Source organism: Hypanus sabinus, chromosome 28 (assembly GCF_030144855.1).
Source record: "Hypanus sabinus isolate sHypSab1 chromosome 28, sHypSab1.hap1, whole genome shotgun sequence".
NCBI lineage: Eukaryota > Metazoa > Chordata > Chondrichthyes > Myliobatiformes > Dasyatidae > Hypanus > Hypanus sabinus.
Window position 1 is genome coordinate 43,163,613 of NC_082733.1, and position 12,294 is coordinate 43,175,906.

Here is a 12,294-nt window from a genome sequence, read left to right on the forward strand (position 1 = left end):
TGGAAGGCCACAATCAACTCCATTGCTTCTCTCTGACTGAGGCATCGAGCAAGGTGAAGCCGATGAGGGCGAGAGAAGAGGACGGGTGGGTGTTTGGCACTGTCTGCCTGTGTTTGATCAGTCTTCCTCTCTCTCTCACTAGCTGCTGTTGGAATAAAGTACAGAAGTCTTAAGGTCCATGTTGCCAGGATTGTTCAGCAAGACTGTGGACTTGTTTTGGGGATTTTGAGGTTCGTGGTGCATGTGTTCCTGGATTCGGGTTACTCTTTTTTTGCTGTTTTTGAGCGGTTTGATCAGGGCAATTGATGCGAGCTGGGCCACTTTGGTGAAGAATGGCCCTGTGATCTGCATTGGCTAGTGGAGTGGCGCCGAACCAAACTAAACTGAATACTACCTGTTTGGAATTTGATATCCTATGTGTTGTTCGCTCGCTTTTTGCTATTAGTGCAATTTATTCTTCTTTCTCACACGCTCGGTTCTCTTGAATAGGTTCCATGGTGAATCTCTGATGTATTCTGTATCTATACCTTGACTTTGAACCTTTGAAATCAGGACATGTCCAATAGATGGCAACAAAGCTTGGCAATCATTTGGGATTTAGAACAGCACACTGCAGGCCTTTCGGCCCACTATGTTGTACCAGCAGCTTAACCTACTCCAAGATCAATCTAAATTTTCCCTTCTACATACCCTCCATTTTACATTCATCCATGTGCTTTTCTAAAAATCTCTTAAATGTCCCTAATGTATGTCCCTCTACCTCCACCTGCTGTCAGAGCGTCCCACACACACCTACCACTCTCTGTGAGTGACATCCAACCCTATATCTTGCTCCAATCACCTTAAAATTGTACTAGCCATTGATACTGTGAGAGAAAGTCTCTGGCTGTCCACTCTATCAATGCCTCTTATTATGTTATACACCTCTATCAAGTCAGTTCTCTTCTTCTTCACTCCAAAGAGAAAAGCCTAGCTCTCAACATTTCTCCCATCTATTATCTTCAACAGTAACCCAAACAAGCAGCTTGCAGAGAACAGCATGAAAACCAAATACAGAACAGCATAACAGTAAAAAAAAAAGAACCAGAACATTACAACTTAATCTCCTTCTTGACCTCAACACGACCTGGTTTCTACCACTGATGGGAACAATCTAGAATAAACAGTGACATACTGAATAATTGTGTTCATTTTCCTGTTGTGTAATGACTTGGATATGGAGGAAAAAGGTACTTGACTGAAATTCAAGTCAAGTAGATTGATGGTAGACTGTGGAAGGAGGAGGTAATTGAGGTCAGGGTGGCGGTGCACTAATGCGCAAGGAAGGAGATCAAAGACAGAAGGTGATATAAGGATTACATAGCAATGTTGGTTGAGAAAGACTGTATCCATCTGAAGATTAAAAGTCTGGTATCTGAGGAATTAAAAACTGAGGTATAGAGTTCCATACTTTTGTCAGCTGTGGCTCACATTAAAAAGTTCAAAGTAAATTTTATTATCAAAGTACATATATGTCACCATTTACAGCCCAGTGATTCATTTTCTTATGGGCATACTCAATAAATCTATAGAATAACAACTATAACAGAATCACTGAAAGACCTCCCAACTAGGGTGTCCAACTAGAGTACAGAAAACAAACCGGGCAAATACAAAAATAAGAAATAACAACAATAATAATAAATAAGCAATGAAATGAAGAGTGAAGAATGAAATGAAGAGTGGGAACAATGAGAAACCAAGTGAAGTTACCCCCTTTGGTTCGAGAGCCTGATGGTTGAGGGGTCAGCAGGCTGAGTCCTACTCCACATATGAAGCCTAAAAATCTGAGCTGATTCTCCAGTTGTGTGCTTTCTGTGACACCTTGCGAGACACAAACGCGTGGTACACCTGCTCTCGAGTAAGAGTCCTACAGTTAAGCCAACCTGTTTATATCCTTCAATCAACATCACCACAATATACACCTGATCACTTTCATGGAGCTGACTGTGGGAGCTTGATGAGCAATTGGTCCTGAATTTCCTCCTTTACACAAGTGATCAAATCAAAAATAACATTTTTGGCTACAAAGTTGTCTGGAAATCTTCAGGTTTTCTCTTTGGTGTGAAGGAAGCTGAGAAGTGACTTGATAGAGGTATACAAGATGATAAGAGGCACAAATAGAGTAGACAGCTAGAGAATTTTCCTAGGGTGGAAATGGCTATGATTATGGTCATAATTTTAAGGTAATTGGAGGAAAATATAGAGTGGGGTGTCAGAGGTAGGTTATTTGTTAAACACAGAAATGGCGAGTTCATGGAATGCCCTGCCAGGGGAGGCAGGACAAGCAGATGCATCAGGGATATTTATTAAAGACTCTAAGATTGGCACCTGGACGATAGAAAAACAGAGGGCTATGTAGGAAGGAGGGTTAGATTGATCTTAGAGGGAGTTAAAAGGTCAGCACAACATTGTGGGCCAAACAGCCTGTACTTTTTATGTTCAAATTGTGAAATGAAATATTTTTCTCCTTAACAGTGGACATTAATCTCAACACACACGGGCAGTAAAGAACAAAATGGTTATGAAATCTATCCCCTCCCTCCCCCACCAACCTGGTTTCACATTCTTATCTGTACTCCCTCACCTCCCCTCACCTTCTTATTGTGGATTCTTCCCCTTCCTTTCCAGCCTGAAATGTCAACTTTTTATTCATTTCCCGACCTACTAAGCTCCTCCAGCATTTTGTGTGTGTTATTCCAGCATCTCCAGAATCTCATGTTTATGGTCATGAAACAACAGAGATTGTACACAAAAGTTCTTTGTGACATTTGGCATTGGTGATGCTCCCTACATAGAGGCACCAACTGTGACAGGTGCTCCTTACAAGAGATTAGAATACAATTTAGGACTAAATTTAGTAAATCACAGAAATATATTATAATTGATTGATTATACTGGAGAGTATTGGCTGTGAAAATCTCTTTTAAGTTGCCAGAATTTTACTGTCTAGAGCCACATCATGCTGCATAATTTAATAAAATCCATTTATTTACAAATAGAAATCAAAAGAAAATCAGGTGGCATTGTGCCTGTAAGGAGGTGGGATGTGATTCACACTTCACTGCTTGTGGTTTCTATTTCAGTGATGAAGCAGAATAAAAATGGAGAATAGGGAACCACCGACCTGTTAGGCAGACATCAGTAATTGGGAAAACGCCAGAATCCCTACTAAAGGCTCTGATAGCAAGGCACTTCAGAAATAATCTGATTCAGCAGGGTGAATATGAATTCACAGAAAGGGAAATCATATTTGACTAATCCACTGAAGCTCACTGAGGATGTTTCTGGTAGAGTAGAAGGTGATTAGAAGATCGGCTGTATTTGGATTTTGATTAAGTATCTACAGAAGCTTCTTGGCCTGGGAAACACTTTCCCAGTTCCTCAAAGAGCAACAAACACAATGTTGGAGGAACTCAGTAGGTCAGGCAGCATCAATGGAGAAGAATAAACAGTCGACATTTCAGGCTGAGAATTTTTTGTTTCAGCCTGGAACCAGGGGTCCTGGTTAAGGATTAGGCCATTTTGGACAGAAATGAAGAGAAATTTCTTGCAGAAAAGTGACATAGAGTTAGAGGATATGTGAGAGGTGGAGCAGGCTTGAGGGGCTTAGTAACTCACTGCTAATGCTCTCATCATTCTTCTCAAGTTTATTGTCATCTGAACATATACAAATACAACCAAACAAAATAACGTTCCTCCGGAACAAAATGCAGGAAATATATAATTCACAGCACATAAAACAGAATATTACCACAAATAAGTTAATAAAATATAATTCAAAGTGCATGTAGTGTGCAAAATAGGTAATAGTAAACAAACTGCTGTCCTAGAAATGAGACCTCTGTAGTGGCAGTGTAGTCATTAATCTCACAGCCTGATGGAAGAAGCTGTTACCCAGTCTGGCAACCCTAGTCTTGATTCTCCTGTACAGTAGCGGGTCAAACAGATTATGGGATGGATGGTGGGAATCCTCAACAATGCTTCTGTGTGCATGTCGATTTCTAGGGTCAAACATTAGGAAGTAGCCAGTACATGAGGCAGTAAGTCAATGTGTATGAACACGATGAATTAATTTGAAGTGTAACCACTAACTAGGTCAACAACAAGATAGCAGCTATTTTGGCAAAACAGGATCTGTTTTGGTCAGTTATGTAATTATAAACAGATTGATAACTACAGATAAAAATAATAATTATTTCTAGAAAAGAAATTCTGCAAACAATCGCTTGCACAATCCCATTTATTTTATGCATGCTATCTCTGCCCTGTCTGTCACTCTGTCTCAAGATGTGATTAATCACAAACTTCAGTGATGATCTGTTACATTCATGGGGCATCACATCAATGAGTCACAGAGCCCTAATAAATACTTAACTCTAAATATAAAAAAGGAGATTAAACTGTCAAAAGTCATTGGGCTCTGCACAGAAATGATCAGCACTACATGCAAGCAGCCACAGGCGCAGCAGCCTACAAGCTGAGCAACACTCACGTGGGTAGTTCTTTCTGATCCATTCGATGCAATCCTCAGCAATCTTCTTGGGCTTTTTCGGCAGGACCTCGTACTTCAGATTGTGTCTGTTGAAGCTCATGGTGAATCTGCGGAGATTCAAATGAAACCTCTGCATTTGGTCATTAAAGTAAGTGGTAGTTGGCTCCCAGGTAGACCCCTGACAAACTGCAGAGCAACTGAAACTGATTTTCCAAATTCAATTTCACTGCAGAATATAAAACGAAAGAATTCCCCTCTCATACTCTAGTAGGAATACCAAGGAAAGGGTGTAGATGGGCAACCTCAGGAAGGCACAGCTAGGAAAAAGATAATTAAATATAAATTTCTATAATGGTTTTCACATTCCTTCGGGACATTAATAGTACTTTACAGATAATGAAGTACTTTTTTAAGTGTAATCTGTTGTGATGTTAATGCAAATCTGCACACAGTAAGCTCCCAAAAATATCTAACAAAGCATTCGACACATTAATTGATAGATAAACGTTGGCCAGGACACAAGGGGAACCGCTCTGCCACAGGATGCTCTGAGGGAGCAAGTGGGACTACATACACACAGGGAAATCCAGAGCAACGTACACAAGATGCTGGAGGAACTCAGCAGATCAGGTAGCACATATGGAGGGGAATAAACAGTTGAAGTTTTGGGCCAAGACCTTTCATCAGGACTGGAAAGGAAGAGTGAAGAAGCCAGAAAATTTCTATGGGAGTCATGTTCTTCCCTCTGAGCCACCCTCAAATATTGTGTGAGGGCTCCCTCCAATGGCTCACCTGATAAGTGTTTAAGCAAAAGAACAAAGTCCCAAGTTCTGATTTGGCCTCAGCACCCTTACCCTGGGAAAACAAAGAGGTAAATATGACTGTGACCTTACTATTAAAGCCCTTCAGCTGCACGAGAGGAATAAAAGTAAACCTCTGTCAAAACTAAAACCCTTCAGGAAGAGGCACAGCTGTTATATTTCAGGTGCCAGCAGGTGAGGTGGATGTGCGTTCAACTGCAACATTTAAGAGACATTTGGTACGTGGACAGGAAGGGTACGGTTCCAGCTACAGATTAATGAGACTAGGCAGAATATGAGTTTGGCACAGATTAGATGGGCGAAAGGGCCTGTTTCTGAGCCGTAGTGCAGTATGATTCTAAACAAAAATATATTTTCATTGTCTTCACACCACTCCCCAGAAGGAAGGCTACATACACTTGAGGTTTCAGCATCTTGAGCTGGTTGAGGATATCCTTCTGCACCCGCGGAGTGGCCGTAGCTGTCAGGGCCATCATTGGGATGGATGGAAACTTTTGCCGCAGTTCATTCAACCTCTTGTAATCAGGACGGAAATCGTGGCCCCACTACATGCAGACAGAAATAGAAAGGGTTAATGTATGACTGGAAAATCAGGAATGGACACAAGAAGCTAGTAGAGAAACAATCTACCCACAGAATAATTTACTGTTCCTGAAGTACCAGAAATAAGGGCATTGTGGACAAAGAGTGGGAATATTTTAGCCCTACTAAATTTGTTTCACAAATAAAACCTTCTTCGTCAAAGTCAAAGGAAAAATTATCAAAGAATGTATATACCATATGCAAATCAATGTAGTAGTATTTAAGAAAAACTATATATAAACAAAGACTGACAAACAACCAGTGTACCAAAGAAGACACATTTTGCAAAAAAAAAGCAAGGTACGAGTTGTAGAGCCCTTGGAAATGAGTCTGTAGGTTTGTGGAAGCAGTTCAGTGTTGAGGTGAATGAAGCTATCCACGCCAGTTCAGGAGCCTGATGGTTTATAGGTATTAACTGCTCCTGAACCTGGTCGTGTAGGATCTAAGGCTCCTGTACCTCCACTCCGATGGTAGTAGTAAGAAGAGCACATAGCCTGGATGGTGAGGATCCTTTGTGAATGTCAGCATTCAAAAGGGGGTGATGGAGCTGACCAGTTAATTCTGAGATTTCTTTGCAGTTTAGGAACTGCAAGAGTAAGAGAGTAAGCGTTCGGCAAGGACTAGAAGGGCCAAGATGGCCTGTTTCCGTGCTGTAATTGTTATATGGTTAACTAATTATCTGCTTGTATTTTAAGTAGTTGTTATATGCATATTACAGTTGAATATGCCTCTAGTGGCTATACAAAGTATAATTCTGGAAAGCTTTGGAAGCCTTTGTTCTGCATTAAGTGAATAAGGGCTTTTTCATTGGTTGACTTGGTCCTGCAGTATTGAATAAGAGGTGGAAAGGGTCAGTAACTTCATATTCCTTTGTGGTATTATTTCAGTGGACCTGTCCTGGGCTGAACAGGCAAGTGTAATTACGAAGAAAGCTCAGCAATATTTCTGCTTCCTGAGGAGTTTACGAAGATTCGGCATGACATCTGAAACTTTGACAGACTTCTATAGATGTATAGTGGAAAGGATACTGACTGGTTTCAACACAACCCAGTATGGAAACACCAATACCCTTGAACAGAAAATCCTACAAAATGTCCAGACCATCACTAGTAAAGCCCTCCCCACCAATGACCACATCTACATGCAACACTGTCACAGGAAAGCTGCATCCATCATCAGGGAAACCCACCACCCTGGACATGCTCAGTTCTCACTGCTGCTGTCAGGAAGAAGGTACAGGAGTTCAGGACTCACACCACTATTCAGGAATAGATACTACACCTGATTGAAACGTTTAAGATCTGATTGAAACGTTTAAGATAATTAAAGGATTTGATAGGATTGAGGCAGGAAATATGTTCCAGATGTTGGGAGAGTCCAGTACCAGAGGACATGGATTGAGAATAAGAGGTCAGTTATTTAAAACAGAGTTGAGGAAGAGCTTCTTCTCCCAGAGAGTTGTGGAGGTGTGGAATGCACTGCCTCGGAAGACGGTGGAGGCTAATTCTCTGGATGCTTTCAAGAAGGAGCTGGATAGATATCTGATGGATAGGGGAATCAAGGGATATGGGGACAAGGCAGGGACTGGGTATTGATAGTGAATGATCAGCCATGATCTCAGAATGGCGGTGCAGACTCGAGGGGCTGAATGGTCTACTTCTGCACCTATTGTCTATTGTCTAAACCATCAGACTCTTGAATCAAAGGGGATAACTTCACTCAACTTCATTTGTCCTATCACTGAAATGTTCCCACAACCAATGGACTTTCTTTCAAGGCATTCATCTCATGTTCTTGATATTTATTATTTATTTATTTATTATTATTTCTTTCTTTTTGTATTTGCACAGTTTGTTGTGTTCTGTACTCTGGTTGAACGCCCCAGTTGGTGTTCATTGATTCTGCCACGGTTATTATTCTATAGATTTATTGAGAAGGAAAGGAAATGCACAGAAGTGCGGAGTACCCCTGTGGCTGTTTCCATCAATATTAGGTATAAGACTTTAGATACTGCTGAGAAGTTGGCCAATAGGGGGATCCACAGTGACCCGATCCCGGCATTGAGTCTGGTGCTGTGGCTCAAAAGAGCAGACAGATGAAGAGGACCAGGTGATGGGAGATTCCATTGTGAAAGGAACAGACAGGAGATTCTGTGCGAATGAAAGAGAAACCCAGATGGTATGTTGCCTCCCAGGCACCAGGGTCAGAATTGATTGCATTCTCAAGGGGGAGGGTAAGCAGCCAGAAGTCTTGATATATATTGGCACCAATAGCATAAGTAGAAAAGGCGAGGAAGTCCTGAAGAGATATTTTAGGGATCTAGGTAGAAAGCTGAAAAACAGGACCTCCAGGGTAGTAATCTCTGGATTGCCATGCACCAGTGAGGGTAAGAATAGGATGATCTGGCAGGTGAATGTGTGGCTGAGGAACTGGTGCGGGGGCAGGGGGGGCAATAACCTTGCAGGCCTGATTTTATTCTCACAAATCAATGAATATGTTTTTTTTAAAAATCACTCCCTACTTGTACATAGTTTTTTCTTTTTGCTTGTTTTTTCTTTCCACTCTTTTCTATAAGTGTGTACCTCAGATAAATACTATGTGGAGATTTGTGACATATATGATTATATGATATATATGTACAATGTCTGAAATACATCTGATGGAAGTGTTTGTTTGATGATGAGCTTCAATAAAAAAAATACCAAAGAAATGGGAACCAGAGTGATAGTGATAAGGATGAGGTCGATGGTTTACACACAGAGGCAGTGTGTAGAGAGCCTCCTAGCAAGGAGAGGCTGATGACAGGGCAAAATTGCAGGCTACAGGATGAGTTGCAATGTAAAAGGTGGACAAAATTGAAAAGTGTGAATACAGGACTGAAGATGTTGAATTTGAATGTGCATAGTATATGGCATAAGGTATATGAATTTGTAGCACGGTTGCAGATTGGCAGGTATGATGTGGGCATCACTGAATCAAGGCTGAAAGAAGAATATAACCATATAACAATCACAGCACGGAAACAGGCCATCTTGGCCCTCCTAGTCCGTGCCGAATATATAGCTGGGAGCTTAATGTCCAAGGATACACATTATATTGAAAGGACAAACTGAAAGGACAAACAGGAAGACAGAGGGGTTGGTATTGCTCTGATGGTAAAAATGAAATAAAATCTTAGAAGGAGGTGACATAGGGTTATAAGGTGTTGAATTGTTGTGGGTAAAGCTAAGGAAACGCAAGGGTAAAAAGACCCTGATGGAAATTGTACACAGACCCCCAAACAGCAGTAAGGATGCGGTCTACAAGTTACAATGGGAGATAGAAAATGCATTCTAAAAAAGCAAAGTTACAATAGTCATGAGGAATTTCAATATGCAGGATATTATAGAATTAGAAAGTAAGTAAGCCAATTATATTAAAGGTGATATCAAAACTTTCTTTGGATACATAAAGTGTAAAAGACAGGTGAGAGTGGATATTGGATCCGTTAGCAAGATGAGTTCTAAGGTATCGGAAAAGCCTAAAAGAACGTGTAAGGGTGTTACACAGCATAAAACTAGTCATAGTTAAGAGTTTCAATCGTGGTGAACGAAGTAAGGACATAGTGAATTTGGCTAAGGAGGGTGGGTTTGTGGAAGTTGACAAAGATGATGTTGAAGAGGTTTTGGCATCCCATGACCAAGAACTGACAGATGAAGAGCCGATGAAGAAGAAAGGATAACAATTGAAGCCGAATGCAGAAGCGAATGGCCTGAAAGTGAAGTCGTCCAGGAACTGAACGTGAAGCAATTGCGTGAGATTTTCGCCGCGATTAACAACGCTGCAATGATTGCAGAAAAGTATAACTTTAATTTTGAAAGGGTACGTTAAGTTTAGGGCATATTTGCAGGATGGTTTGAGTGCTTACAAAGAACTGTATGATAGAAAAATGCACAAGGCTAAGCAGTCAAGCATACTGTCATGTGTCACATCAGCCACAGCAGACGACGAACCTTTGACACCCAGGCAGGCAGACATAGAAGGAGACCTGTCTGCCCTGATGGAAACAGACAATGATGAGATGACACCCCAGTCTCCTCTACCTCCCAGCACCCCAACCGGACACACCATCACCAGTGTGCCCACTGTCTTCCCGACTCCAGTAAGTGAAACTACACTGTACATACATTATTTCTACTTTATATAGGCTGTGTATTTATCAGATCATTCCTGCTTTATATTACTATTATTTTAGGTTTTAAGTGTTATTTGGCATGATTTGGTAGGTTATTTTTTGGGTCTGTGAACACTCACAAACTTTTCCCATACAAGTAAATGGTAATTGCTTCTTCACTTTATGACATTCCGGCTTACGAGCCACTTCATAGGAACGCTCTACCTTCGGATAGTGGGGGAAGCCTGTATTACAGGAAAGATTCCAGCATAGATAAAGCAGTGGCTGATTGGCAGGAGGTAAAGCGTGGGAATAAAGGGAGCCTTCTGGTTGGCTGCCAGTGAGTAGTGGTGTTCAACAGGGTCTGTGTTGGGACCAATGCTTTTTACGTTATACATCAATGAGTGGATGATGGAATTGATGGCTTTGTTACAAAGTTTGCAAACAATATGAAGATAGGTGGAGGGGCAGGTAGTTTTAAGGAAGATGAGAGGCGACAAAAGGACAGATTAGGAGAATGAGCAAAGATGTGGCACATGGGATACAGTGTCGGGAAGTGTATGGTCATGCATTTTGCTAGAAGAAATAAAAGGGTTGACTGTTCTCTAAATGGAGAAAATTCAAAAATCTGAGGTGCAAGGGGACTTGGGAGTCCTTGTGCAGGATTCCCTAAAGGTTAATTTCCAGGTTGAGTTTGTGGTGAGCAAGACAACTGAGATGTTAGCACTCATTTCAAGGGGACGAGAATATAAAAGCAAGGATTTAATGTTGAAGCTTTATAAATTACTGGGCAGACCTCACTTGGACTATTGTGAGCAGTTTTGGGCCCCTCATATAAGAAAGGATGTGCTGACATTGGAGGGGGTTCAAAGGAAATTCACTAAAATGATTCTGGGATTGAAAGGCTTGTCATATGAAGAGTTTGATGGCTCTGGGCCTGCACTCACTGGAATTCAGAATGAGAGGTGATCTAATTGAAGCCTATCAAACATTGAAAGGCCTCGATAGAGTGGATGCGGAGAGGATGTTTCTTATGGTGGCAGGGTCTAACACCAGCGGTCAAAGCCTTAAAATAGAGGGGCATCCTTTTAGAACAAGATGAGGAGGAGATTCTTTAGCCAGAGAGTAGAATTCACTGCCACAGGCGGCTATGGAAGGAAAGTCTTTAGGTCTATTTAAGGCAGAGGTTGATAAATTCTTGATTAGTCAGAGGATAAAGGGATACGGGCAGATGGGACAAGACTGGGGCTGAGAGGGAAAATGCATCAGCCATGAGAAAATGGTGGAGCAAACTCGGTGGGCCAAATGACCCAGTTCTACTCCTATATCTTATGGTCTTATGGAGTACACCCACAAGAAAATGAATCTTAGTGTTGTATATGATGACATATATGTACTTTGATAATAAATTTACTTTGAACTTTGAAGATGGTGAATTCTTATCTCTAAGATTTGAATTGAATTTTCCTCATCTCTGGTATAAAATAGCTAAACACAAAGCAGCACCATCTTCTTAATTTTCTTAGCATCTTAGTCTGACTTTAAGCCTTTTACTACTGTTTCCTTTGTTTTATAAGTGCTTAATGAAACGATCATGAAACAACAAGTTTTGTGCCTCTTCCCTAACTTCTGAACCTTGGATGAAAAACACCAGAATCTAAGGGGGATCAAAACCTCAACAACAGATGATGGGAGAAAGATGACAAAACAAGATTCTACTAGAATACTGGAAGGAAATACTAAATGAAGAAGTGAGGTTCTGAGAAAAGCAGAAAGAGGGAGTGGGCATAGGAGAAGGTTGATTTGATGCTCTGCAGGGAAGGCTGCCCTGGAACATTTGCAGTATAGCGCAGAGGTCTTGGGCACATATTTATAGCTCAGGTGTCTGAGATTTTTGCACAGTACTGTAGTAATTTTATGCATTGCACTAAACTGCTGCCACAAAAAAATTCATAACGTATGTGAGTGATGACATGGGTCTCTATTGTGGACTGAGAGTGGGAAAGAGGCAGGGAGAGAGCAATTATGTTTGGGAAAAGGGGAAGGGAGAGGGAAGCGCCAGAGAGACAGTCTGTAATGATCAATGAACTAATTGTTTGAAATCAAATAACCTTACTTGGTGTCTCAGGCCTTGGTGTGTCTGCACCTGCATCACACTGCCTCCTCCCAGCACTCCTTCTCTGCTACCTATCCTAAATCCCTCC

The 12,294-nt window shown here is 41.2% G+C and overlaps 1 protein-coding gene across 2 annotated transcripts in view; it reads right to left on the minus strand.

The window, feature by feature from the left end:
- The window catches only part of blm (BLM RecQ like helicase), a 94,776-nt gene that overhangs the window by 38,531 nt on the left and 43,951 nt on the right, over nt 1-12,294 (minus strand). For both annotated transcript variants that reach the window (XM_059953059.1, XM_059953060.1), the window contains 2 exons: nt 5,752-5,900; nt 4,535-4,641 (listed from right to left, as the gene is read on the minus strand). In XM_059953059.1, coding sequence (XP_059809042.1) covers nt 4,535-4,641; nt 5,752-5,900 — 256 coding nt within the window. The remainder of the gene's footprint in view (nt 1-4,534; nt 4,642-5,751; nt 5,901-12,294) is intronic.